General features: G+C 35.7%; 2 protein-coding genes across 2 annotated transcripts; one reads left to right on the top strand and one right to left on the bottom strand.

Moving 5' to 3' along the window:
* The first annotated feature begins 267 nt into the window (after positions 1-267).
* On the top strand, positions 268-3,779 carry LOC134275543 (uncharacterized). Its single transcript, XM_062757818.1, has 4 exons — positions 268-1,520; positions 2,022-3,314; positions 3,442-3,528; positions 3,711-3,779. The coding sequence occupies exons 1-4, from the start codon at positions 390-392 to the stop codon at positions 3,777-3,779; spliced, it is 2,580 nt and encodes an 859-aa protein (XP_062613802.1). The 5' UTR covers positions 268-389.
* A 16,994-nt stretch (positions 3,780-20,773) lies between these two features.
* Positions 20,774-26,584, bottom strand: LOC134275548 (E3 ubiquitin-protein ligase NEURL1-like). Its single transcript, XM_062757823.1, has 2 exons — positions 26,436-26,584; positions 20,774-26,050 (listed from the first exon to the last, which is right to left on the bottom strand). Exons 1-2 carry the CDS (start codon positions 26,509-26,511, stop codon positions 25,566-25,568), a joined length of 561 nt encoding a protein of 186 aa, XP_062613807.1. The 5' UTR covers positions 26,512-26,584; the 3' UTR covers positions 20,774-25,565.
* Between the last annotated feature and the right edge of the window lie 505 nt (positions 26,585-27,089).

The following is a 27,089-nucleotide window of genomic DNA, read 5'->3' as shown; positions in this document are numbered from 1 at the left end:
GGTTTTTGTCGGTTCATTTTTAAAATCTGCAATGACTGTAAATCAATTATTTGAAATAATACATGAGCTTTAACATCTATAATATTTGCAAAATGGTGTTTAAAAACACATAAAGTCTTAATTTTATTAATGATATTGCAAGTCCAAATATTTTTTTCTTTTCTTCTTGCAGATATTCTTAAATTAATAAAATATCAAACTATGATAATGAGGTATAACATGGTTATTTCGTTCATTTAGAACAATTTGATCCATCATAATGTACTTCATAGCTTTCCGTTCCTGTTTACAAAAACCCTGAGTAAACGCCATCTTTAACACTGTTTAAGAAAAATTCTTACTCTTTTTTTCCTTTCTTTTGTTTAAAGGGTACACTTATTCTAGTATTCATGCTTGCTGCGTGCATTCCATGTACGTCATCTACATATAACTTCCATCCTTGGATGAACGGAGGCGCATCTAGAAGGCCCACTAAACAAGACCGGGAAGTCGTGAAGAACATGACAGAATGGATCCAAAATGACACAATTAGATTCTACGTTCAGACCTACCTTTTATTTTGTCCGGGGCAAGACATGTGCTTTGGAGAGCAATACAGGAGAAATTATACGGCGGTTTTACCATTCACAAGTTGCTCTCATTGTGAATGTGGATATGAATGTAAAAGGAAGAAAAACTGTTGCCCTTGGAGGAACTACAAGCAAGATGTAGAGCTAACCCCAGACTATATAACATATAAGGATAATGATCAGTTCACACCATCTAAGTACATTGATATACCTCAACAATGTGTCACATCACAAGTAAATGATAAAAGATTAACACGCTCCATTGATGCATTCTTTATGGTTTCTCAATGTCCTTATAATTACACAGACTCCGATACACACCTAAGATGTGAAAACTCATCACAAATAACGGACTTGGACTTATACCAACCAGTATTTTCTCTGTTTTCCAATGAAAGCTTCAAAAATCTTGACTGTGCGATTTGCAACGGCGAATCTTTGAGCAGTCTCGTTCCATGGAGACAGGTAATTGTTTGCTCATCCAGAAAGGCACTTCTACAAACCCAATCTTTAGATCAAATCCAATCAACTGTTTTTCATAAAAATACCTTGTGCAATGTGATTTTTGTTCCTCAAACATCTACGTTTGCAAAAGACTGCTTCCCTGAAAAACAATATGTCAGTAATTGTAATGAAACTGGACAATGGAAAAATTTCGACAGCATTATTTTTAACGCGTGTCATGCAGACTTTGTGGACGTTTATCTAGAATGCATTTCTGCGTTTGAGAGAAATTTGTACAAAAATATATTCTGTGCAATGTGCAATGTCCCTGACTGGAATAACTCATTAGGAATCGAGTGTGTGTCTTCGGGCGAGATCTTTGACTTGAAATCTCCCTTCAGTCTGGTTTCTTTTTCAGCTTTAATTGATTTCAGAGAGAATGGGGATGTGTCAGCACCAAGTGAAGGCACAAAGTGTTCCAAAGATTCACTGTATGAACCCTATATAGTAAGTAAAGATAAAATGCTAGATAGGAATATAGCTCTTTTGAGATATCGAAAAGCTTTTATAATTAGAATTGGTACGGCATCCGTGGGTCGGTAATCTCCCGATAATGTGCCAAACACTCTTTCAAATACAGCAGAACATGCTCTTCATATCCTTTTGTTTCTTTCCACCGGAGCAGTTTGTGTCCATTACTAAATTATCTAGACAAACTTCAACAGAGTCGGCAAAAACATGCTATATCTATTCATTTTATATGTAAACTATGGACTGATCAATTCAAAACCTCTGTATAAGAGTGACATATACAAATGCCTTTATTATGATTTCAACAGGAAAACAAATGTAGGTCTTTTTTAAACAAACCAAAAAATCGTCTACAGTAAGTAGACGTTTTTATAGGTCATATTTTAGCAGTAAAAACACCGTCATTTTAAAAAAGAATGCGACAATTGTATGTATAATCTGGCATTATTAATCAAACACTGTACGATTTTATTGTAGGATGAATGTATCCCCATCGTCTGTGAAGAAGGAATGAAGATAGAAAAATCGCAGTGTATTCCCATTCTTTCCACAATTACATTAAGCAACTACGAAATCAATTTCCTTTTTATTCCAACATCCAACCATTCATCAAGCCAAAAAGACACTGGTACACTTTTGCGAATTTTCATTGAAAATTTTATTTCTTTGAACAGTCTAAAGAACCATCTTTGTTCTTTTTCAATTTTGTATTATCCCAATGAGAAGTTATGGCGAACACAATTTTATTATTGGGCCGTAGTAATCAAACTTTCCGTTTCAACATGGCATAAATATAGAGACTTTATTTACCTTCTAAACAAAAGATTGGATAAGATCGATGGCTCTATTACATCTAACCTTGTCGTAAGACATGTAGGACAAACTTTCTCTGGATATTTTGAAAAAGAAGGTATGGTACCTTATTTTCGTAATCCTATGACAAAAGACATCATGATAATGAGAAATGAATGGGTAGATACAGGTGTTTCTACACATACAGATTCAAATAAAGTAGTTAGTTGCCTGTCCCCTTCCTCGCTACATGACACTACAATTATCGCTGCCTGGTCGATTTGTCCAAGAATTATAATAGATAAGCGCAAAATTCATGTTCTTATACTTAACTTTACTCTTTATTTTCTTGACTTTGATTTTTACATAGATTCCAAATATTTTCACGAGTCGGATGATAAGAGCACAGTCTTGGTTTGCGTTGAACAGTACCGAGTTAAGAGAAACATTTCCGCGCCAATCATAGATGAGAATACAGAAGAAAAATATTTGTCCTTGGTTTGTACAATTATCTCTTCTTCAGGATGCATAGGGACTCTGGTTGCAAATACCTGTATCCAAAATTCGAATTCTCCATTCAAATATAACACGATTGCTTTATCATTTACTCTCCTCCTTGCCAACTTGGCGTACTCATTGTCGAAAATTTCCAGCTTTTATCCTTCACTCTGCCTGTTTGTTGGCGGATTGACTCAGTTTCTTTGGCTTGGGGTAGTTAATCTGATGTGCATGTCTTGTTTCTCAATCTTTAGAGCCTTTACTTCCTGGACAATTAAGAGACCGAGTACGTCACCCATATTGCACCGTTTAGCAAACGTTGCATGCAGCTTTCTCATCCCTCTTGTGATGACGCTTGTGAATGTTCTAGTCAGTCGATTTGTCTACATGGATAACAATTTTGGGTACTCTTTGTTGACCTGTTACTTGTCACATCCGTACCTTAATCTCTGTACATTTTCAATACCCATTGCCGTCATGGTAACACTGAATAGTTTTATGTTTTTTATCATTATAAGAGAGATACGTGTAAAGGAAAATAACCCCATTTCAAGTAACAACGAAAAGCATAGGATTAAGATTTATTTTAAACTTTCGGCTCTAACAGGTTCTGCCTGGCTTTTGGGATTCCTACATCAGATTCTTCAGCTCCAAATATTATCTTTCCTTCATATTGTCTTTACTGGAAGTCAAGGTTTGTTTCTTTTCGTTTCCTTTGGGTTATCAACGCTGTTAGAAAGATTCAGTCGACAGGATAGTTAAAATGATTTAACTAATTTTTTTTGTCTTGAAAAGATCATCAAAAGTAGTTAGGTATAAAGGATATACATTCCTTTTCTGTATGGTATGAGTCTTTGAGAAGTCTTTTTTTTATAGCGAGTAGATGTAGTTCTATTTGGATGTACGACTCCGGTCTGTCAGAGACCAAAAGAGCTTATGCGATAGTAAAGTGCCTGTCGTCCGTCCGTCTGTCCCTCAGTCTGTAAACAATTTTTTTTCAAAACGCTTCTCCTCCTACAGTTTAAGTCTGATTTCAATATAACTTGGACACAATGAAATCACACAAGCCATGTGCTCCTGCAGCCATGTTGCAAGGTTTCAAATAAGTAAAAATTTTCCTTTGTTATACGTACAATTCAGTGTATAAATAAAGGATTTTAATGACACTTTTACAGAATTTTTGTTACATAGTGCCACTGTGCATTTCTTATTTTGCTTTTTGATTGGAAAATATTTTGGGTCTCGCAGAGCAAAACATGGACACGGTCATTCCTTCTGTAATACTAAAGGGTATCCATCTTTTATCCTCAAGTCCTCCTATACCACTTAATAAAATTTAATGATTCTTTCACAGATTCTTTAATTTACTGTAGACGTACTTTTTTCACGAAGTTCTTAATTTCATCAATTTTCCTTTGTCCGCGGGCTGAAAATTAATTTACTTCGTTGTACTATATGCCTTATATTTATATTAAGTACGCTTGGATAAATTTCCGCAAAATTTGTGACTCTACATAGCGTAAATTAATACCACTGAAATAAGTAAACTCCGTATGCATAATGCCATCGTGCACCTTATTTTTTACTTTTTGATCTGACACTTATTTTGAGGTCTTGGTTTGCCATTATAACCATATGGAAGGCAATGTATCTTTGTTTGTACGTTTTGATTCCAATATATACGAGTTTCGGAAATTATTGAGACATATATATCCATAAAGGACGGAAATAATTTCATGAAAATTCATCAATATCTTATAAAGAACGATATTAAAAATTTCAAAACTTATGATAATTAGATTTTGAAGTAATAAATATGCATAAGTCTATCGGGCAATCAATACGTCATTTTAACGTCACGTTAGCCGTAGATTGTTTCGCATGTGAAACGTAGCGTTTAATACACCACTTTGTTATTACATTAAACATTACAAAAATTAAACAGTCTCTTTTCTTAAACTATTCTTTAAAAATGTATGCTGTTGCTACATCAGTGAAAAATTGTCATTTATGGGAAAGGATGATTTAGAATCATACAGTGCCGATTTATGCAACGCCAGTTTAATACCGTAACGAAATCAATGCTGTACGTAATAACCCATGGTCGTCCAGATCTTTTACTTTTACTCTGGTTAAATTAATTGTAAAAAAAAAATGTATAGCAATGAAATAACAATCCCTAACATTATTTTTTTCTCATTTTTATTGTTTTAGCAGGTCGTTCAATCCTACATTGCGCTACACAAAATTTGAGGTATGCTGGCTGCCCCGCCCTTGACGTCAAAATCTATTTTGTCGTTGTTAGCAGATTTCTCGACCGCGCTTAATTTTTTTATGATCTCCGTATTTCTGATCAAAATTCTATCAAAGTTGCACAACATGAATTTGAAACAAAGCTGAAAAATCATAAAGTTAAACTAAATTATTTTCGCTCTCATTATGGATCCACGAAGAATTAGAATTTTGGGATTACATATTTTCAATATCTGATTCCGCGACTGCTCCGGGTACCCCTACTATTGACACATTAATATACCATTGTAGAGAAAATATTCAATATTTGTAATATATTTCTTGTCTTGTTCTTATTAATTTTTAGTGCATGTCAAACGTATACAGCAAAACTTTCTGTATAGCGAATTTACGGATATAGAATATACCCCAGCTTTATAAATTTAATGAATTTCTTATACGGTTATAACGAATTACGGATATAGCGAAGTAATTTCATAGGGATATAAAAAATATTCGAAACTGACATATGATGTTGAAGAATTTCTTCCTTAGAAAGCATGAGGAACTATGAATATTGAATATTGTAGAAGTTCTAAAAATTTATATAATGTGTTTTATTTTTGTAATAGCTTGTTTTATAGAGAGGATAAGATATTTCCATATACCCAGGATGTAGAAAGTAGTGTCATTTTTTTGAAATCGCTAAAATTACATAAAATCAATGACATTCTCTTAAGAAAAATATACGGGAAATATAGCTGTAGAATTATACCTTTCTTTAAAAATTCGGACAAATCGCTAAATTTGCGTCTCGCTAAAATTTCCACATACGGTACATCGCTCCGAACCCCAGTTACTCTTCGTAAGTGTCTGTACACATTGAACAATCAGCTTGCTATTAAAAAAATTCCAAAAACTCTTTTATACAATTATATATTGAATACATCATTGCTAAGAAACCCCAATCTTTTGTCAAATATAGTTTATGTGTTAAAATGTGTTTGTAAATAAAGAATGGGGGTGTACAATGTGAGGAAAATCCTCTGTAATTTTCCAATAGTGTGATGTAAGTAATATAATCTTTAACTAATTTTATTTTTAAATTTTATTGAATCACTTTTTGATTGATAGATTTTTTAAGCCGTTTGTTAAAGCATTCATCTATTCAGCTTTAAAAGTCCTATTTTAAATGCGTAGTTTCTATTATATACAAACGTTGAAATGGTGGAGAATAAATTTAACATTATATTTTATGCTTTTAAAAATGGACTGTCAACCTATTTCTATGAAAGTTAAACATTTTTAATATATGCTTCAAAAACCTCGTTTTTCAAACACACAGACACAATTCCACTGCTAAAAGACAGCGTAGCTTTAAGATTAATGCGTCAAACATCAAAGTTAGGTTTGGAGTTGGTTCGAATCGTAATGGCTATTCTCAGTCTTTAATTTTTTTTTTTACAAAATAGGTGAAAAATAAAGTATTTATTAATAAATAAAACAATGAGAAAAGAGAATTTCATGTTATGTCCAAAAAATGGATTTTGTCATAGACTTTTAGAACAGGAATGATATATATACCCTCTGATAATGTGTGATTTCCCTCGCCTTGTACGCTTCTATAATTCTTAAATATCACAAATTAATACGAGGGTTGTGATTTTAAGAATGCAAAAATCGGATCACGGAGCAGGTCAAAATTTAGTAAGTTACAAACAATACACTTAATTATGTCTGTAGCCATTTTCTCTGTAAAATGGGGTAAAAACGAAAAACAACCTAAAAATTCAAATAAAGAATTGTTACATCAATTCGTATACCAAATTATGGCTTTATATTTTGCTTTGTTGAAAAGAAATCAACTTGAGAAGATAGGTAGTCCTCATTGAAAACGACAAAAACGATGACGTTTTAGAACGTCTCGGAGCAGCAGATAACGATGCAATTTTGTGTTTTACTCAGGAAAAATCCTGAAGAAACTCTAAAAATGTTGGAGGAATCAATAAAAATGTCACAAGCGAGTTTTGCATGTGTGTACAAATAGTACAGGCAGTATTTGAATTACAGAGACTCTGTTTCGGATGAGAACAATCGGTGGGAAAAAATCTGAACAAAAACTTTAAGACATAGGCGCTTATCCTGTAAAAGCATAGTTAAGAAATGAAAGAAATTAAAACCTTATCAAAGGAAAATATACAACTACAGCAATTCTTAAAAAAAATAAATGTCAAATATAAGAAAAAGGATTTAATGAGTAGGCATTTTATTATTCTGTGTGAAATGTATAAGGAGAGTATTTTTTTCTTGACGCTATGTTTTGACGTTCCATCGCCGTTGAGAGTGCTCCGCGGTCACAAATTATGTTGATGTTAAAATGAAGTAAATTGATTTTTTTTATTTAAACATATTTTATTGAAACATAATCAATGGCATTTCTGTTAAATCGAATGGAATGAAACTTCACAAATCAACAAAACAAATATTTTAACTTATTATATTGTGCTCATTTATAGCTCTACTGGTCAGAGACCAGAAGAGCTTATGCGATAGTAATGCGTCCGTCGTCCGTCCGTCTGTCTCTCTGTCTGTCTGTCTGTCTGTCCGTCTGCCTGTAAACAATTTTTTAAAACGCTACTCCTCCTACAATTTTAGTCTGATTTCAATATAACTTGGCACACAAGTAGACGACACTAAGATACATAGAATAAAGCATCGGTTTTTGATTTCGGTGAACGGTGTTGCCATGGTTACTAAAAATAGAATTCTCTGTGAAATTCATTAAAAACGCTACTCCTTCTACAGGTTTGGTCTGATTTCAATATAACTTGGCACACAAGTAGACTACACTAATATACATAGAATAGTGCATCAGTTTTTGATTTCGATGAACGGTGTTGCCATGGTTACTAAAAATAGAATTTTCTGTGAAATTTCTTTAAAACACTACTCCTTCTACAGTTTTGGTCTGATTTCAATATAACTTGACACACAAGTAGACTACACTAAGATACATAGAATAGTGCATTGGTTGTTGATTTCAATGAACGGTGTTGCCATGGTTACTAAAAATAGAATTTTCCGTGAAATTTCTTTAAAACACTACTCCTTCTACAGTTTTAGTTTGATTTCAAAATAAGTTGGCACACAAGTAGACTACAATCCCCTCTTTCTTCGCATTAGTCATTGGTTATGTGTATAGTAAGTATGTCCTACGAAGGAATAAATCATCAATAAATCATATTCTAATGATAATTAACAATGCGGTTTTATATGAAGAAATACTAATTTCTTTCGATTTACATCTGTGCCAAATATGTAACTTGGTGAGATATTTTCCGTTTTCATTCCGTTCCCTTTTTTCCTTTCGTTTTGCGATTTAGAAACACAATGGTACAATGTAATTCCCACGGCTTAATCACGTGGGCGTGATTGATAGGGAGTTCTGACAAGTCGTTTCCTTGCATACACATAAGTAACTTCTGTCAATTTTACAAGAGGTCCGTATTTTTGTTGGATCGGTGGGAGCCGTGGTCAAATCTAAGATGACATTTTCATTACCTTACTAGAAGGATATGAAAACTCGATTCCAAATGATCCGGGCCTTCTCCATCTACCGGTAGATCCGCGCATGTAATGTCATTTACATCTATAAATAAAGATTTTCAATCTTTGTATAGTTAGTTCCACGTTAATTTTCTTTTCAGGAATATTTGCTTTAGCTGTCGTTTTCAACATTTTCTTTTACATTCAAGAAATATTCTGACTTTTTAATGGCTTTTTGTAGGATACACTTATTCTGACTTTTCTGCTTGTTGTATGCGTTCCATGTCCGTCATCTGCATATAACTTCCATCCTTGGATGAATGGAGGTGCATCTAGAAGGCCTACTAAACAAGACTGGGAAGTCGTGAAGAACATGACAGAATGGATCCAAAATGAAACAATAAGATTCTATGTTCACTCACATCTCTTATTTTGTCCGGGGCAAGACATGTGTTTTGGAGAGCAATACAAGAGAAATTATACGGCGGTTTTACCATTTCCAAGTTGCGCTCATTGTGAATGTGGATATGAATGTAAAAGGAAGAAGAATTGTTGCCCCTGGAGGTACTACAAGCAGGATGTAGCGCTAACCCCTGACTATATAACATATATAGACAATGATCAATTCACACCATCGAAGTACGTTGATATCCCTCAACACTGCATTATACCACAAGTAAATGATCAGAGCATTAAACGCTCTATTAATGCATACTTTATGATTTCTCATTGTTCTTTAAATAACACAGATTTGAATACAAAACAAAGATGTGATAACTCCTTACAATCTACAGACTTGAAATTATACCAACCAGTATTTTCTCAATTTTCAAATGAAAGCTTCAAAAATCTTGACTGTGCGATTTGCAACGGGGAATTCTTGGTCAATCTTGTTCCGTGGACACCGGTAATGGTCTGCTCTTCTAGAAATGCACTTTTTCAAACCCGATCTTTAAATGAACTGCAATCAACTGTTTTTGAGAAAAATTCCTTATGCAATGTAATTTTTGTTCCTCAAACATCTATAGTTACAAGAGACTGCTTCTCTGAAAAACTATATGTCAGTAATTGTAATGAAACTGGATACTGGAAAAAATTCGACAGCATAATATTTAACGCGTGCCAATTAGACTTCGTCGACAATTATCTTGAATGCACTTCTGCGTTTGAGAGAAAGGTGTACAAAAATATATTTTGTGCAATGTGCAATGTCCCTGACTGGGAGAGTTTATTAGGAATCGAGTGCGTGTCTTCGATCGAAAACTATGACTTGAAGAACCCTTTCAGTCTAGTTTCTTTTTCGGCTTTAATTGATTTCAGGGCAAATGAGGAAGTGTCAGCACCTAATGAAGGCACGAAGTGTTCCAAAGATTCTTTGTATGAACCGCATATAGTAAGTATACAGAATATCTTCATTTTCATTTTTCACATCTGATTGGAATTTGATTAACATCCGGATATCGAGTATCTCCTGATAAATCGCATACAATTATGGTTACAGTTGCTTATTTTGCACAAATAAATCCATTTTTGTTTAAAGGAAATTGAACCTTGAAGAAATATCGCGTCCACTGTTTGATACTAGTATCTACAATAGCTGAAAGGACTCATGATCAGTTATTTAGACATACTGCGACACGTGACGTGACGTCGATTTATACGGTCTCATCCGAAGGACCGGTTTTCAAGTCGGACAGTGGGATTCGAACCCGCGACGTAAGGATCAACTCCTTACTTCGCGACTCTAGAGCAGACTGTTATACCACTGCACCACGTGGGCGACCTCCTGCCAATGCAGGATGAATCCTAATTGTCGCGAATAAATTCTTTTTAAAAAATAAAGATAATTGTCCCATTTTCGCAAGTTCCCTCATTTAATAAAATACATTTAGGATTAGTCAAGATCTGGGTAATGGAGTGTTTAAAATAAGTTCTGTTTGTTTTTCATACAATTCAATTGAAAGCAGAAAGTCTCGAGAGAAAAAAACAATGCTCTAAGTGTGCAAGTCATTTGAAAAGAATACTGGAGTTTTATATTTTTCGAGTGAAGGTCTGACAAATTTAACTCCAAAAATAGAGTAATTTTAATTGCGGAACATCATTTATCAAACATTGCATCTTCTATATTTCTTTTAATTGCAGGATGATTGTATCCCAGTTGTTTGTGAACAAGGGATGAAGATCAAAAATTCGAAATGTATTCCTATTTATTCCACAATTACACAGAGCACCTACGAAATCAATTTGTTATTTATTCCAACATCCAACCATTCCTCAAGCAGATCTCAATCTCTTCAACTTTTAAGTATTTTAATTGAGAATTTCATAACGTTAAGTGGACTTCAAGATCATCTTTGTTCTTATTCCATTTTGTATTATCCTAAAGAAAATTTCTTGCAAGCAAAATTTTATTATTTTGCAGCCAATATAAACCTTTTTGTCCCTAACTGGCATAAGTATAGGGAGTTTATGTACATTATTTACAAAAAAATGGAGGAGTTGGATGGCTCCATTATATCAAACTTAGTCGTTAAATATGTGGGACAAAGTTTTTCCGTAAACTTTAAGAAAGAAGGCAAGGACATTCAATACTTTCAAAATCCTATGACACAGGATAAGATGTTTAGAGGGCATGAATGGGGGGATACAGGTGACTCGACCTCTGTAGACAAATATAACAAACTGACGTGTCGGCCTCCACAGTCTTTAAATCCAACTACAATCATCGCTGCGTGGGCGTTTTGTCCAAAAATTGTGATAGATAAGCGCAAATTTCATGTTTTGATTGCTAACTTTACTCTTTATTTTCTTGACTTTGATTTTTCCATAGGTTCCCAATATTTCCACGAGTCAAAAGACAAAAGCACAGTTCTGGTGTGTGCTGAACAGTACCAAATCAAAAGAGGCGTGACTGCACCCATCATAGATATGTCCACGGAAGAAAAATATTTATCTCTCGTTTGTACAATTCTCTCTTCATTAGGATGTATAGGGTCTCTAATTGCAAATACCTGTATCCAAAATTCAAACTCCCCATTCAAATATAACATGATTGCCTTATCTTTTACTCTCCTTATTGCCAACTTGGTATACTCAGTGTCGAAAACTTCTCGGCTTTTCCCTACCTTTTGTCTACTTGTAGGGGGTTTGACCCAGTTTCTTTGGCTTGGGGTAGTAAGTCTGATGTGCATATCTTGTTTCTCAATATTTAGAGCCTTTACTTCATGGACTATTAAAAAATCAGGGCCATCACCCATATTGCACCATTTAGCAAACGTTGCGTGCAGCTTTCTTATCCCCCTTGTGATGACACTGGCCAATATTCTAGTCAGTCGGTTTGTCTACATGGATAAAAATTTTGGTTACTCTTTGTGGACCTGTTACATATCACATCCGTATCTTAATCTTTATACATTTTCAATACCCATTGCTATCATGATAACACTAAATACTTTTATGTTTTTTATCATTTTAAGAGAGATCCGTACAAAGAAAAATAACCCTATTTCAAACAATAACGAAACGCAAATGATTAAGATTTATTTTAAACTTTCGACTTTGACAGGTTCTGCCTGGTTTTTGGGATTCCTACATCAGATTTTTCAGTTACAGATATTATCCTTTCTTCATATTATTTTCACCGGAAGTCAAGGGTTGTTTCTTTTTGTCTCTTTTGGGTTACCAACGCTGTTAGAAAAACGGAAAAGAAAAGTTTGAAGATTCGGCAAATTTTGGTACAGAGTAAAACAAGATAGTTTAAATTTGCTAACTATGTCTACTATTTTAAAGACGTCGAAAGAAGTCTCCTTACTTCATCGTCTCAAGCCACGGTCCGGAGTCCGCATAAAGCTCTCTCCTACACCACGGCCAGAATGGGATAGGATCATACATTTTTGCCGTGGTTTGTGACGATGCCTTTACTTTTACTTCACAAAAATCATTTTAAGTCAGCAGAATGTCCAATTATGGCAGTCTCTCAGGTGAAAATCAGCTGCCTCGAGCAGCACTTGTCCAACACAGTGTTTCTGATGGAGTCTGTGGCATTTGTCCAAGGGAGTCTTTTGGGTGAAATCAGCGGCAGTGAGCCAATCCTTTTTAATTCCCATTGCTGTCATGGTACCTTTCAATATTTATAAGTTCTTAATCCGTACAAATAAAAATAATCCCATTTCAGGCACAAACGAGAAGTGAATAACGAAAATTTGTTTAACTCTATCTGACAGGGTATGCCCTGGGTTTTGAGCTTTAATATTAGATTTTTCAGTTACTAGTATTATCTTTCCTTCATATCATACTCACCGAAAATAACGGTTGGTTTCTCTTTTGTTTCCTTTGGGTAACAATCACTGTAACGAAGATTTAGTGAGAAAACAGCTTTGGCAACACTGGCGGATCAAGAGATGCTTGGTTTTATGTCACGGTACTTGACATTATATTTGTCTGTTTACCTTGTCAATTACCATTCACTACTTCTGTGAAATGTTTAAGAAATAACAGTTATATGTGAGCACCACGCACATCATGGTTACAACTTTGTTTCAAACTCGCCGTAATTTGACTCTGACATTTTGATTTCAGAAAACTTGTCCAACATTTTGAACGGTATTCACTTACAGAAGACGGTTTTCTGCTAACTGTCGGCTTGGCATTCTTAAACATGCCTGTAGAAATCTCTAACTTCCACGGCTGGTGCTCGTCTATCGGGTCTGATCGACGTTAGATTGTCTCCAACCTTCACTGGATATTTCGACCCTAAACCATGACATCCTCCAGTTGGTGGGTCAGCAGTGGTGGCCAATCCACTACTCGATGGATCCCGACTTCCAGCACAAATTATCTCGGCGGTGCCATATCCAGCAAGATGACTTCTCTGCCGCTTCTCTTAGTCTCCTTGCTGCTGCCTTGCATGCTTTTCCTGATACATCTAACCGTGTGAGCAGCTTCCACACTGAATGAGTTCGGAAACCTCTACATCCGATCTCTATTGGAAATAGTCCCACTCCAGCTTCTATCCCTGCAGTCTACCATGAGGTCTGTATACTTAAGGCTCTTCCTTTCATGTGCCTCCTTACAATTTTCTTCCCATAGCACAGTCGGCTCTATTGCGACCAACATCTTTGACTGCTGACTGCTAGTACACTAAAACTGCGTCTGGTTGCATATAAAATAACTTCCTGTCTAGATTGACTCTGAGATCCCAGTCATGCTCTTTATCCAAAACTGATGCCCTTGCTGCTCTTTTGTCAACCATTGCTTCACTCTGTCTCAAAAACTGTATCTGTCTTTGTTTCTTGTCTGCTGGTCGTTTCCGTTTTCTCTCCACCTCCAGCACATCAGCCAACTCCCGCAGGAATTTGTCATGTCGCCATCTATATCTTCCCTGGGTCAGCACAACTTGGCATTCTGATAGAATATGTGCCATTGTCACTCTCTTTCCCCACAGCTTGCAGCTAGGGTCTTCGCTTAGCCCCAACTGTTGTAAGTTTACAGAAGATGGGAGTATGTCATACACTGACCTCAGCAGGAACGAGATTCTAAACTGGTCCTTCCTCCACAGTTCTGTCCAGATTAATTCCCGCTCCGGTAAGTCCCACTTCATCCAGGCACCCTGTTTTCCAAGTTCTGTTGAGTTTGCTTTCCGTTGATCTTCCTCAGTACACCATACATCAATCTGAACCATGATGGTGTAACATTCCCATGCCCTGTCGCCCAGTGCTTGTGTTTCTAATGATGTCCCGTAAGTATAGCATACTCTCGGCTTGATCCACTGATGTTTTTGCTGACAACTTTCTTCCTGTTCTTGTCTGGATCCCTACTTCTGCGATCCTTCTGAATTCTTCCACCACATAGGAAACTGGTATGTGTAACTTGTGAGTTGGTGTAGAGTCCAATCGATGTAAATGATGGTGGAACTCCTAACCACCTTTCAGATACCCACTAATATTCCTTTCCATGGCTTTGACTGTAGTAGTTGCAATTTCATATATAAGGAGCAGCCACATAAGTCTTGGTAGGATACTGGCAGGACTCATGCCTTATATTTTTCAGGATTCTTCCAGCGACCTTTCTTAATCAAGCAAAGAGCGTCTTCTTTTTGTCCTCGTTGCTATCTTTGTCTAGGAGGGATTCATTTTTAAAACCCACTGCCCCAAGCATTTATTCGGGTTTCCTTCTATTTATCTCCTTGAATTTGGATCTTGACTTGCCTGTTGATACACCCCTTCCTCAAAACGAGACATCCGGATTTCTTTGGCTTGAACTTCATGCGTGCCCAGGAAACGCTATCTTCCAATGTTGATAGGACCCATCTTGCATGCATATGGGTCGTTGTTGTTACAGTGAGATCATCCATAAAGCCACTGATCGGTGGCTGATAAACCCCCGAGTCAATCCTTGGTCCTCTTGTTTCTCTTTCTGCAGTCCTGGTCACCATCCCCATACCCATTACGAACCGGATAGGAGAGGAGAGATTGTACATCTTGTGACAATCTCTTTCGCTACTCTTTGCCAGGATATGTTGAAGCCATCGAAAATGATCCGGATTTGCATTCCTCCGAAGAAGCTCTTGACAATCCTCTGAACCTTCTCTGGTACATGTATATGGTACCGCTCCATCGCCGACTCAATCAGCTTGAGGGGCACAGATCCATACTTGTTGGCTAGGTCTAACCAAACTGTTCTAAAATTTTTCTTGCCGTCTCTGGCCTCTTTGATGAGTTGACTTATGACACTTGTGTGTTCTTATCATCAGGAGTACCCAGGTATTCCTGCTTTCTGAATAGATGGATCTATTCTCCGCCATGTAGCCTGATATTTGCTTTGCCAGCACTGACATGAACATTTTCACCTCCACATTTAGCAAAGATATTGTCCTAAACTGGTTGATTTTCCTCGAGTTCTTCTCTTTCTGTACAAAACATCTCTCTGCCTCTTTCCAGCATACTGGTATCGTCTCTTTCCTCCAAATTACTCGAAAAAGTTGCCACAATCTTCTCAGTAACTTTGGGCACCTCTTGTGCACTATGTATGGTATCCCATTTGGTCTGGGAGCTGAGCCTGATCTTGTCTTGCTTTCTTGACCACTTCTTTCAATTCCTTCCATGTAGGCTCCTTAACATCCAAGTCAACCTCTGGTGGATCCACTATCACCTCAGTAGGACACTGACCCAGTGGTTCTTCTCTCCATGGGTCAGAGTGTGTCGCATTTAAATACTCCTCCACTTCTTCCTTTGAAAAGTGAAGAGTCCCTGATCTTTCTGTGCCTAGAAGCTCCTTTGTAAAATTAAATGGGTTCTTCAAAAACTCTTCTCTCTTTTCTTCTTCCTCTGCCTCAATTGTTCCGCTCTCTGTAGCCTTGATAGCTCTGTCCTGATGTCATCCATCAACTATGCTATCCCTGCTTTATCCCAGTCCTTCGCTCTTCTGAACTGGTTGTTCAGATCGTTTAATTCTTGCCGATATTCCTTAATCCTTTGTTCCCGCCTATTTAGGGTCTGCTCTTTATTCTCATTTCTTACCTTTTCTTCCATCGTCCCAAACCGCTCTTTCCTAATGTTATACACCATGCTGGTAAGAACCTCTATCTTCCTCTCTACATTCCCTTGAATTGTTGACTCAAGGATTATGCTGACTTCTTCATCGAAGCCACTCCACACCGCTTCATCATCTCATCTTGGCTCTTTTCCTTGCCGTTTCTTTGTGTCTGCTGGCCCTGGCTATTTCTATTTCTGAGTTGCTCCATCAGGTCGCCGCTGCTGCCCTGGGACAATTCAGACACGGAAAGGTTCCTGGCTCTGTGGGTTGTGTCCTGGCCAGGATCCTCCTGTGTCTCACCATATAACTCTGTGTGCTGGATCTCTTTGTTGTCACACTACCACATCGACTTCTTGCTCGATGTATCTTTGGTCTTCGGATGTTCTTGCATTCTTTACCACATGTACATGTGACTTCAGACTTTCCTCCATCTAATGTTAGTTGCACCAACCTTAACCATAACCATCTGATGTCTGATCGAGCCTCTCTTCCTAGCATCCCCCTCTGGGAAGGGCTCTGGGGTTGTTGATCTTTTGTTCCGTCGAAGCTAATTTTGGTGTCCCCTCACAGGGACTGTACAAAGGGACACTGCCACTTGGTACCCATATCCAGACTATTCCTGACAGTCACCTGTCTCTCCAGTGTCACCGGTCTACCCTTGCCTCAGTGATCAGTGATGTGTAAATACAACAAGTCTGCATTTTGTATATAATAGGTCCAGCGCGTAGTAATTGCATGGTTATGGAAAGCTTAATATGGATCTGAAATAGGAAAACTCATTTCTGATGGAATTTTGAAATTATAGTTATATAATTTTGTATCATTTAGTTTATAAGAACATTGTGTATATGTATTAATTTATGACGAGCATGAGTACCCTGGCTGAAAAGTTGTATTAGCTTATTTTCTGTGTTAATCATGATTGTTTCAAAGACGATTTTTGTGTACATAAAATAATTATTAAAATTATTATGTGTAATGTATTTCTGGTGTATATTTTTGTGTTTTTTAGTTTTTGCCCTGTCCCTCCGTCTGTCAGTTTGTCCGCAAAAAAACGTTAACCTTGCCCATAACGTGTGACAGGGTGGGGCTATTGATTTCATATTCCACAGGTATGTTCCTTGTGACATGACCTTTCTTTGGGTACCACTAAATTTTAACCTCTTGACCTTGGAGTTTGACAGACTTTCACATAAAAATTCCAAACTTTTACTTCAGCCATAAATTTAGAACAGTCAGTCCAAGGACTTTCATACTTCACATGTCTTCATTGTGACAAGACCTTTCATCGGATCCCAACATCTTTGACCTTTTGACCTTGGAGTTTGACCTACTTTTTAAATACTTTAACCTTGGTCATAATTTTTTAACAGTGAGGGTTAGGGCTTTCATACTTCACATATATAATTTTTGTGACAAGACCTTTCTTTTAGAAACCAACAAAGTTGACCTTTTGACCTTGACCCTGGAGTTTGACCTACCTTTCAAAAACGTATCCTTTTGAACAGGTGGTGCTAAGGCTTTCATATTTCACAACTGTATTTCTTGTGACAAGAGGCCCATGGGCCACATCGCTCACCTGAGAAACTTTGACCATTCCGTTCTTTACCAGATTTCCCCTTGTAATACATATTGTGACCCCACCCTACCCAAATAATCATAATTTAAACAATTTGAAATCTACACTACCATAGGATGCTTTGATTCAACATTGTAAAACTTTGATTCCCCATTGTGGCCCCGCCCACCCCCCCAGGGGTCATGATTTTAACAATTTAGAATCTACACTTCCCCAGGATGCTTCCACATAACTTTCAGCTTTTCTGGCCCAGTGGTTCTTGAGAAGAAGACTTTCAAAGATTTTTCATTTTTTATTGTAAAACTTTGATTCTCCATTGTGACCCCGCCCAACCCTCGGGGGTCATGATTTGAATAATTTAGAATATACAATACCCCAGGATGTTTCCACATAGGTTTCAGTTTTTCTGGCCCAGTGGTTCTTGAAAAGAAGATTTTCAAAGATTTTTCCCATATATTTCTATGTAAAACTTTGATTCCCCATTGTGGCCCTGCCCACCCCCTGGGGGTCATGATTTTAACAATTTAGAATCTACACTACTCCAGGATGCTTCCACATAACTTTCAGTTTTTCTGGCCCAGTGGTTCTTGAATAGAAGATTTTCAAAGATTTTTCCCCTATATTTCTATGTAAAACTTTGATTCCCCATTGTGGCCCCGCCCTACCCCCGGGGGTCATGATTTTAATAATTTAAAATCTACACTACCCCAGGATGCTTCCACATAAGTTTCAGCTTTTCTGGCCCAGTGGTTCTTGAGAAGAAGATTTTTAAAGATTTTTCCTATATATTCCTATGTAAAATTTTGATTCCTTATTGTGGCCCCGCCCTACCCCAGGGGGTCATAATTTGAACTATTTAGAATCTACGCTACCCCACGATGTTTCCACATAAGTTTCAGCTTTTCTGGCCTAGTGGTTCTTGAGAAGAAGACTTTTAAAGATTTTTCCTGTATATTTCTATGTAAAACTTTGATTCCCCATTGTGGCCCCGCCCTATTCCCGGGGGTCATGATTTTAACAATTTAGAATCTACACTACCCCAGAATGCTTCCACATAACTTTCAGCTTTTCTGGCCCAGTGGTTCTAGAGAAGAAGATTTTTTAATGACCCCACCCTATTTTTGTCATTTCTTGATTATCTCCCCTTGTGAGGGGACTTGGCCCTTTATTTTAATAATTTAAATTCCCCTTAACCAAAGGATGCTTTGTACCAAGTTTGGTCAAAATTGGCCCAGTGGTTCTTGAGAATAAGTCAAAAATGTGAAATGTTTACAGACAGACAGACAGCTAGACAGACAGATGGACGACGGACAAAATGTGATCAGAAAAGCTCACTTGAGCCTTCGACTCAGGTGAGCTAAAAAGTTCTTACTTTGGATACCAACATATGTGATTTGCATTTGATAACATTTAACCTTTGCAATGTTGCCATATGGGGACATCAGTGTTTCACAAACACATCTTGTTTCTCATTAGAAAATGAACTCACTTGTACTGCTGTCGTAAATAAAGTTTTATTTCAGCTTGATTCGTCCAAAAGTCCAGCATGAATTATCATCATAAAGATTCTGATCATAAAGATCACATTTCACTTTTTAATATTTTTTTAGTAATAAAGAAATATCTGGAGATAACGAATAATGAACAGTATTCAAACTCAGTCCATTTAAACAATACAAATCAGGGGCGGAGCAAACAAGGACCTCTAGGACATCAGAGGTAGGATCAAGTACCATGGAGAAGTGAGCATCCCTTGCCGATCGGTCACACCCCCCATGTGCTCCATGCCATGATCGGGAATTAAGGAAAAACCCACCAACAATTCAGTGTGCATATAACGGCCTAGGAATAAATTATGCTTCATTTTTGGTAATACACCCTTTTCCTATGACATATTTTGCCTAGGAATTATTCACCTTAGTCGCCATCTGGTAGGGCAAAGTAGTGAATTTACCTGATTGAGCAACCAATTTTAAGCATGCATGCAAGAAATGTATGGTGGAAAATATTTACAATCTTATATCATGAATCAGTAGAGGCTTTAACAAACGTATCTTCATAAGAATAATAATATATGGGGGAAAATATTTACAGTCTTAAAATTATGAATTAAGAGGCTTTGACAAACATATATATTCATAAAGGAAAATAGCGTTGTCTTTACCTCCATCGTCGCAAACCACGGCCAAAATGTACGATCCTCCAGAGAGCTATATGCGGACTCCGGACTGTGGCTTGAGACGATGCTTTACCTCAGTAACCAGTATAACAAATTGAACCAGGTTGAATAATGAAGGAATTTGGGAATGTTGCCCTACAACATGGTGGCTAAGGGGAATAACTCCTAGACAAAATATGTCATAGGAAAAGGGTCTATAACTTTTTGTGTACATAGTGATCAGTAAAGTTGCTGGACCCTCTGAATTCGATGAACCCTATCAATCCCGGTATCTAAACTTCATAAAATCCTTACAAAGATACTCTGTACATTGCCGGGCCCAGCAAATAATTATATTATACAAACCTATCTTTACTCCTCATAAAAATCTCTGCTGTTAAGGAAAACTTCAGAAAACTGTTCTACAGCATATTCTGTGTATGTCAGATATGGATTCTCTTAAACTCTTAGAAGTTTTAAATAAATAATGCATGTTGACTTTTATCAAATACATGTGTATAGTAATAATCAATATTGATTACTCTCAAAGATAATTATTATATGATTGAATAGAATTATTTAATCATACAATAATACATATTGACTGTTTTTATCAAATATACTAGCAATCAATATTTATTAATCTCATCATTATGGCTTGATTGAATAATGCCTATCTCTTTGATTGGCTGAGATCTGATACTATATTATGTTCACCTGCCCAGACTTTTCAGGTAAACATAACAATTCATTTTTATAAACATTGAACCAAAAATAGATCGGGAAATTCCATACTGATACAAATAGCTTTGGAAAGTTCTTTTTACTTGTTCTGAGGTACTATAAATCATTGCTTCAACAAGGTGTTTGTGATTGATAAGATTACAAAAGTTTAAGGAATAACCATGTTTATTTTGGTACATTGAGTCAGGTGAAAAACCACTACCTGGGATTTACTGACAAATGGGTAACAGCACTCTATAAAATATTTACATGTTTCTATGGCAAGAAAATGAAAATCAAATGTAAAATCAAATAAATATGAGAATATTGCTTCACTAATTCAAAATTCAACTTAATTAGTCAAATGCAATGGTTTGTTTAATCACCGTAAACTTACAACTAACCTGAACACAATCCCTTATGAAATGACACAATGAAAACTAGAACTGTCCAATAGGGACAAATACCCCCCGCTGGGTTTTTCAGAGAAGGTGCCAATTCAAAAATACTTTATGGATCTAGAGGTGTTCACAATTTACTTACAAAAATTTGCAGTGAAATATTATTGCTCATCATGTTTCTTAATGAATGAAACAAAGGTGCAACCAAATGAAACATCAATACTAATACACTGTAATTCCATTGTAACATTTATTTTTTATTTTTTCATTTTATTTTTTTTTTATTTCTGCATTAAAAAAATATATTGCAATTATGTGTTATGTCACTCTGCAAACTGATTGTTGAAAAAAAACCATTATACAAAATCAAATTAATCTTGATATATCAATTTGAAACGCATTTTGAAAATAAAGAGCGGGTCATCCAGTAATGAAGTGCTTTGACAGACAATAAATTACAATTAAGAGAATTAGAGAAGAGAGATCTTTAATTCTTGTGCCTTATTCCCTGGAGATTAGATAACACACACGCTTGATAAGAGATATGCCTTAACAACTTCCAACACCAAACTCATTAATTTATCTTTAACTGGATGCATGTCCAGTCATTATTCCCAAGAGACAAATGAAATTACATTATCTTCTGTGCAATGTAAAAACTGTTTTTAACACTTGATGATGTTTCTTTTTTTTAAGTTTTTATGAGTAGTTTTAAGCTGTAGTATTTTTGAACAGATATTCTAGATTCTATATCTCAAACCTTATACATGAGCCCAAAATGAACAAGTCAATTAAAATAAAAAATAAAACCTGTAAAATGCAAAAAAATTAACAAAAAGAGTTGAAAATTCCAGGTGCACACCTTCATATGGTGAATAATAAGTGTACAAATTTTCAGATTATTCCTTGCAATAGTTTCTGAGAAACGGTCCAGACAAAACCACAAAATAAAAATGAAAAAACACCTGTAAAATTCAAAATAATAATCCAATCAAGATGAAAATATCAGGTGCACAACTTCATATGGTGAATAATATGTGTACAAATTTTCAGACAAATCCTTCCAATAGTTTCTGAGTAATGGTCCGGACAAAATCTCGTCTACAGACAGACAGACAGACAGACGGACAGACGGACAGGGTGATTCCAATATACCCCCCCTACACTTTGTTTGCGGGGGGTATAATAAAGCAGAAAAATATGAAAAAAATGTATGTGAAAGTTGTTTAACTTCTAAAATCACTATAAAACAAGGATACTTACAAAACAGAATGCATTTCTTCTATCCCTACCATGTCCCCTCCCCATCCCCCCAAAAAGGAAAATATGAACAACATAAATAAAATATAACTATCTGAAAAAATATTAATAAAATGAACTAGAAAACTGACCAGTCAGCAAGGGCCCCGCCATGGGGTAGAATTAAAAGGGTGCAGCTTACAGAATGATTAATAAATGTATGAAGAATAAGCAACACCAACTGTATTCTTAAAATTTTAAGATAATTCCTGAATATTCAAAAACCTGAAAATAATATCCTTGTATTTACATAAGGCAGTAAAGAACAACTTAACATTGAATGTATATTTAAACAATTATGAAGCTTGTGTTATATAAAATGCCAGCCTTCAATGAATGCAAATATCATGAAGGCTTGACCTAACTTCAAACAAACAGCAGTTGCAGACAAAGGTTTTCATTAATCTTAAAGCGACAGATAAAGAAAAGCCTACTAAATTTTCTGCAGCAGGCTAGATAATTAATCCCAAGGGATTAATTGTACCTCTCTCATCATTTTCTTCTAAATTTACAATAAGAACTTTTTCAGTATTAATGATAGAATGGGGTTTTTATACAACTACATTAAAAATTAATTATATTCTTGAATTAATATATTTAAAAAAAAAGTGAAAAAAGTCAATCAAAAAATCTTCCTTAATCTATTTCTTCTTTTTTAGAATTCAATGAAATCATAAGTTCTATCAAACAAAAATAAATAATAAAAATTTATATTTAAATCCACATTTCAGAGTGTACATAGCATTCCAAATTGATTTAACTTCTAAACAAACTTCATTTGCAGACAGAGGTGGTAATTAATCTCAATGTGACAGATAAAGATAATGCTCTGGATTTTCTTCAGGAGGAAAGCTAATTAATCCCAAGGGACTCCTAGCAGCATTCAGTTTACAATGGGAACATCTTCAGCAGTTATCTCTCTTTGCCAATGCATTCTTATATAAAGTTAAGGAATGTACCCCACCACCCCAGCTCCAAACCATGGGACATAGAGAACCAAACTTAGCATCAAAATATGTATTTCTGCCTACTGAACTACCGTACCAAATTTGTACTTGATTGGGCTACCATAAAAAAAGTTGCCCATTCATTCTTATGCATAGTTAAGGAATCTACCCCACCAACCCAGCTCATAACCAGAAGACATAGAGAACCAAACTTAGCATCAAAATATCACAGGCACCTGACGTTACTTATTTTTCTTTTAATAAAAAAAATTATACCCTTACCTAAGTTTATTATAAGGTAAGGGTATAATTTTTTTTATTAAAAGAAAAATAAGTAACGTCAGGTGCCTGTGCAAAATATGTATTTCTGCCTACTGAACTACCATACCAAATTTGAACTTGATTGGGCAACCATAAAAAAAGTTATTAGAAAAAAAAAGAAAATTTGTGGACGGAAGAGTGACAGACGGACAGACAGACAGACAGACGGACAGACGGACGGACAGAGTGATTACTATAGGGCACCCGCAAATCCTTGCAGGGCCCTAATAAATGTACAATAAATATCAGCACTGTTGTATTATTCTTGTCCTATAAAAAGTTAATCAGCAAGAAAGTACAAGATGAATCAATGAAGTAAAGTAACAATTAAAGAATTCACATATTTAAAATAGATGGGAATGAGTGTAAAATGAACAATCTGTGAAATGATCTCTCAGTGATGCAGTTATAACAATACAAAACAGGAAACAGACTGGACCGAAATAAGATCTACTATTCAGAAGGTTCAGAAAATCATATCACAGTCAAAGGGAGGCAACCTCAACTGAGGTAGCCATTTCAAAATTAATGGTAAATTTGTTAAAAAACGATTTTGCCATTTTCATTCAAAAAAAGAATGACCATTCAATTTGATGCTTAAATTTGGTTATCTGAGAACATAAAATTTACTTCATTTAATAAGCATTCAGTGTTAAGACAGTTAGAAATTAGCACTGGTTCTCTGCCCTTGATTCCAATCACTGCCACTAGAAAATGTGCTTGTGCCCGTTAACCATTGTCCGGGAACCAGGCTACATAGCAATGTAGTTTATTATTTAATAAAAATATTTTACAAAAATCTATAATCAACAGTTTGAGCAGTTATAATCCAGTAAAATAAAAAAAAAAAATTTTACCATCATGTAATTGAACTACAGTCAGTACTCAGTGGTTACAATATTTGTAAAATTTCAGTTGCTTATCATAATGTATAGGTCAGCTAAATCAAGAGAAAAAGTGGGAATAAACAATAAGCCTTAAAGTTAAGTTGTTCTTCACTTATGAAAAATTAATTACTTAAGTGCACCATTTTCCATACACATTAGTATTTATTTTGTCAAAACCCTTGAACTATAACAGGCAAATTACAGAAAAAATGCTTAATTCTCGGAAACAAATACTGTATACAGGATTATTTTCGCCCCGTCTTATTTTCACCTTTTTCCACCTGCTCACAATTTTGCCCCCTTTTAAATTTGTCTAGTCATAGTTCTGTTTAAGAAACTATACTGTGTTCTTTGAATTTGCCCGGTTTTGAATTCACCCGGTTTTAAATTCACCCACTTGTGAAAAGGGCGAAAGGGGCAAAAATAAAACAGGGATGAAAATTTCCTTGTATACAGTAATTTAAAAATTAAGTAACTCGTGCATGCTAATATTGGTAACATATTATTTATGGTGTTCGTTGAGGTAATTATCAGTTCTATATATCCATGTATGTCTTATGTAACAGTTTTGGTATCTCCCAGTGAACATTGAAAAAATAAAACTGAATCAAATGCTTCACACACATAAAACCTTGTCATTCTTAATGTTTCAGTCTTCTACTATACATGATAGATATGCTTATAATTGTGAAAAACTATTAAAAATCAACAACGAAAAGTAGGTGCATGTCATCAATAAAGTCAAATTAAGCACAAGAAATGATTCTCAAACCTCAGATATAAACACAGCCGAGGACATATACAAGAAAACACTGAACCTTAACCAATAAAATTAACTCTGGTTATTGCACAGTTCATTAAAACACCATAAAATATAACAGAAAAAATCCTATGTTAGCACTAAAATGCTTTGTACCAAGTCCTGGTGAAATATTGGCCTGAGAGGACATGATCTTGCTCTGCAAGAAGCACCACTGTCCATGAGAAACCTCTGATGAACTGTAATTAGCATGCATATTTCTCTCTTGAGACAAAATATATAACATATTTATACTTTTAAACAGTACAGCATTACCACAATAATCTATGAGAATCATGACCAGTGTCACGTTTTGTATATTCTAATAACATCTTTTATTTCTTGTCTACATATAGGACACAGTGCACTTTTATGGTTTTTCACAACTATTGCACACTCAAAGCACATACACATGTGTCCGCAAGTATACAGCACTGCATTGACTGCCCGCTCGTAGCACACTGTACACTCGCTAGCCTCCGTCTCAGCACTAGAGTCCATAGTTGTCTCAGGTGAGGTGGGAAGTGACTTGATGTGACCTAGTTTTTGCTGCGGTGACATTGGTTCAGACGTGACGCCACTGGGAACACTGTAGCTTCTCATCATACTGTGACTAGATGGATGGTGAGGAGTGGATCCAGAAGATACTGGGGTGGTGGTACTGACGGGTACCTGTGCCGCGTTAGGATCGCGGGGAGGGAGGGTCACGGTCAGTTGTGGCATGCTAGTCTGGGTCATGAAAGGAGTGGACCGGGGTCGAGGCGGGATCGGGGGGACGTGTGTTGTCACCCCTACAAGAAAAAGACATTTAGAATGTAATCCAGTACAGATGACTACAAGTGTAGGACTGTAAATATATACTCTCATTGGTACAAGAATATATATATATATATATATACATATACTAGTATTATATATTACAACCTGGTTAATAGAGCTCTTCCTTTTTCTACTATATGCCAAGTGTTATTTATTTTTCTTCCTTTTAAAAACACATTTTACTCCTCAAGTATTTGAAATTCCATATTTAAAGGCAATAAAATGATCAAGAACACTTTAACTTCTAATATTCAGATGTATTCATACAGTTTTTGAAGGTCTTGATAATAAAACTTTATTTGCTTCACTGAATAAAGAATGCTTTAAATGCATATAAACAGAATATGTTTTTTTTACCAATGCTCCGGATCTTTTGAATGTTTCCATAAACATCAAAAAACAACCAGAGGGGAAGAGTCTTGTCTACATGCATCAGGGTAGCAACCTTTGTGTTGTTCTTTGAGTAACGAACTTCACCTGAAATTCAGTTTATAAAAAATTGATATTTTCAATATAAATAAACAAGGGAAAAAGTACCAAGCACATGTTTGATTTTTATAAATAAAACATTTTCCCTAAATGAGATAAAAACAGAGACAATTTATGAGGGCCTGCAAGCTTCCACTTCTGTGAAATAAGACTTAGTGAGGAATATCAAATTATTACACAAGAGATGATCTTGACTATACTTTTCATTAAATGACTCTGATTACATGAATAAAACTCCTGCACAAGTATAAAGGTAGATCGCGGGTTTGCTGACGTCACAATGGGATTTGACGTAAAAAAGCTTACCGCGTTCAGATTAGCAAGCGAAAAATAGCAGTACTGTATGCAGTAAAAGGTGAAATATATGTTAAAGGTTGTTTGGTGTGTTTAATTTTTTTTATATATGTAATTGAGAATAAATGATGTTTTGATGAAATTTGTCTTTAATATTTTATAGTTTTTGACGCTGATATCACATACATTTCTAAAAGGTCGTGCTATTGCCGAATTGATAATACAATA

This window comes from Saccostrea cucullata, unplaced genomic scaffold (assembly GCF_032062105.1).
Source record: "Saccostrea cucullata isolate Sc308-1 unplaced genomic scaffold, CSIRO_AGI_Scuc_v1 ctg201, whole genome shotgun sequence".
Taxonomy (NCBI): domain Eukaryota; kingdom Metazoa; phylum Mollusca; class Bivalvia; order Ostreida; family Ostreidae; genus Saccostrea; species Saccostrea cuccullata.
The sequence above is the reverse complement of the archived record's forward strand: the minus strand, read 5'-3'. Positions and strand labels throughout refer to the sequence as shown.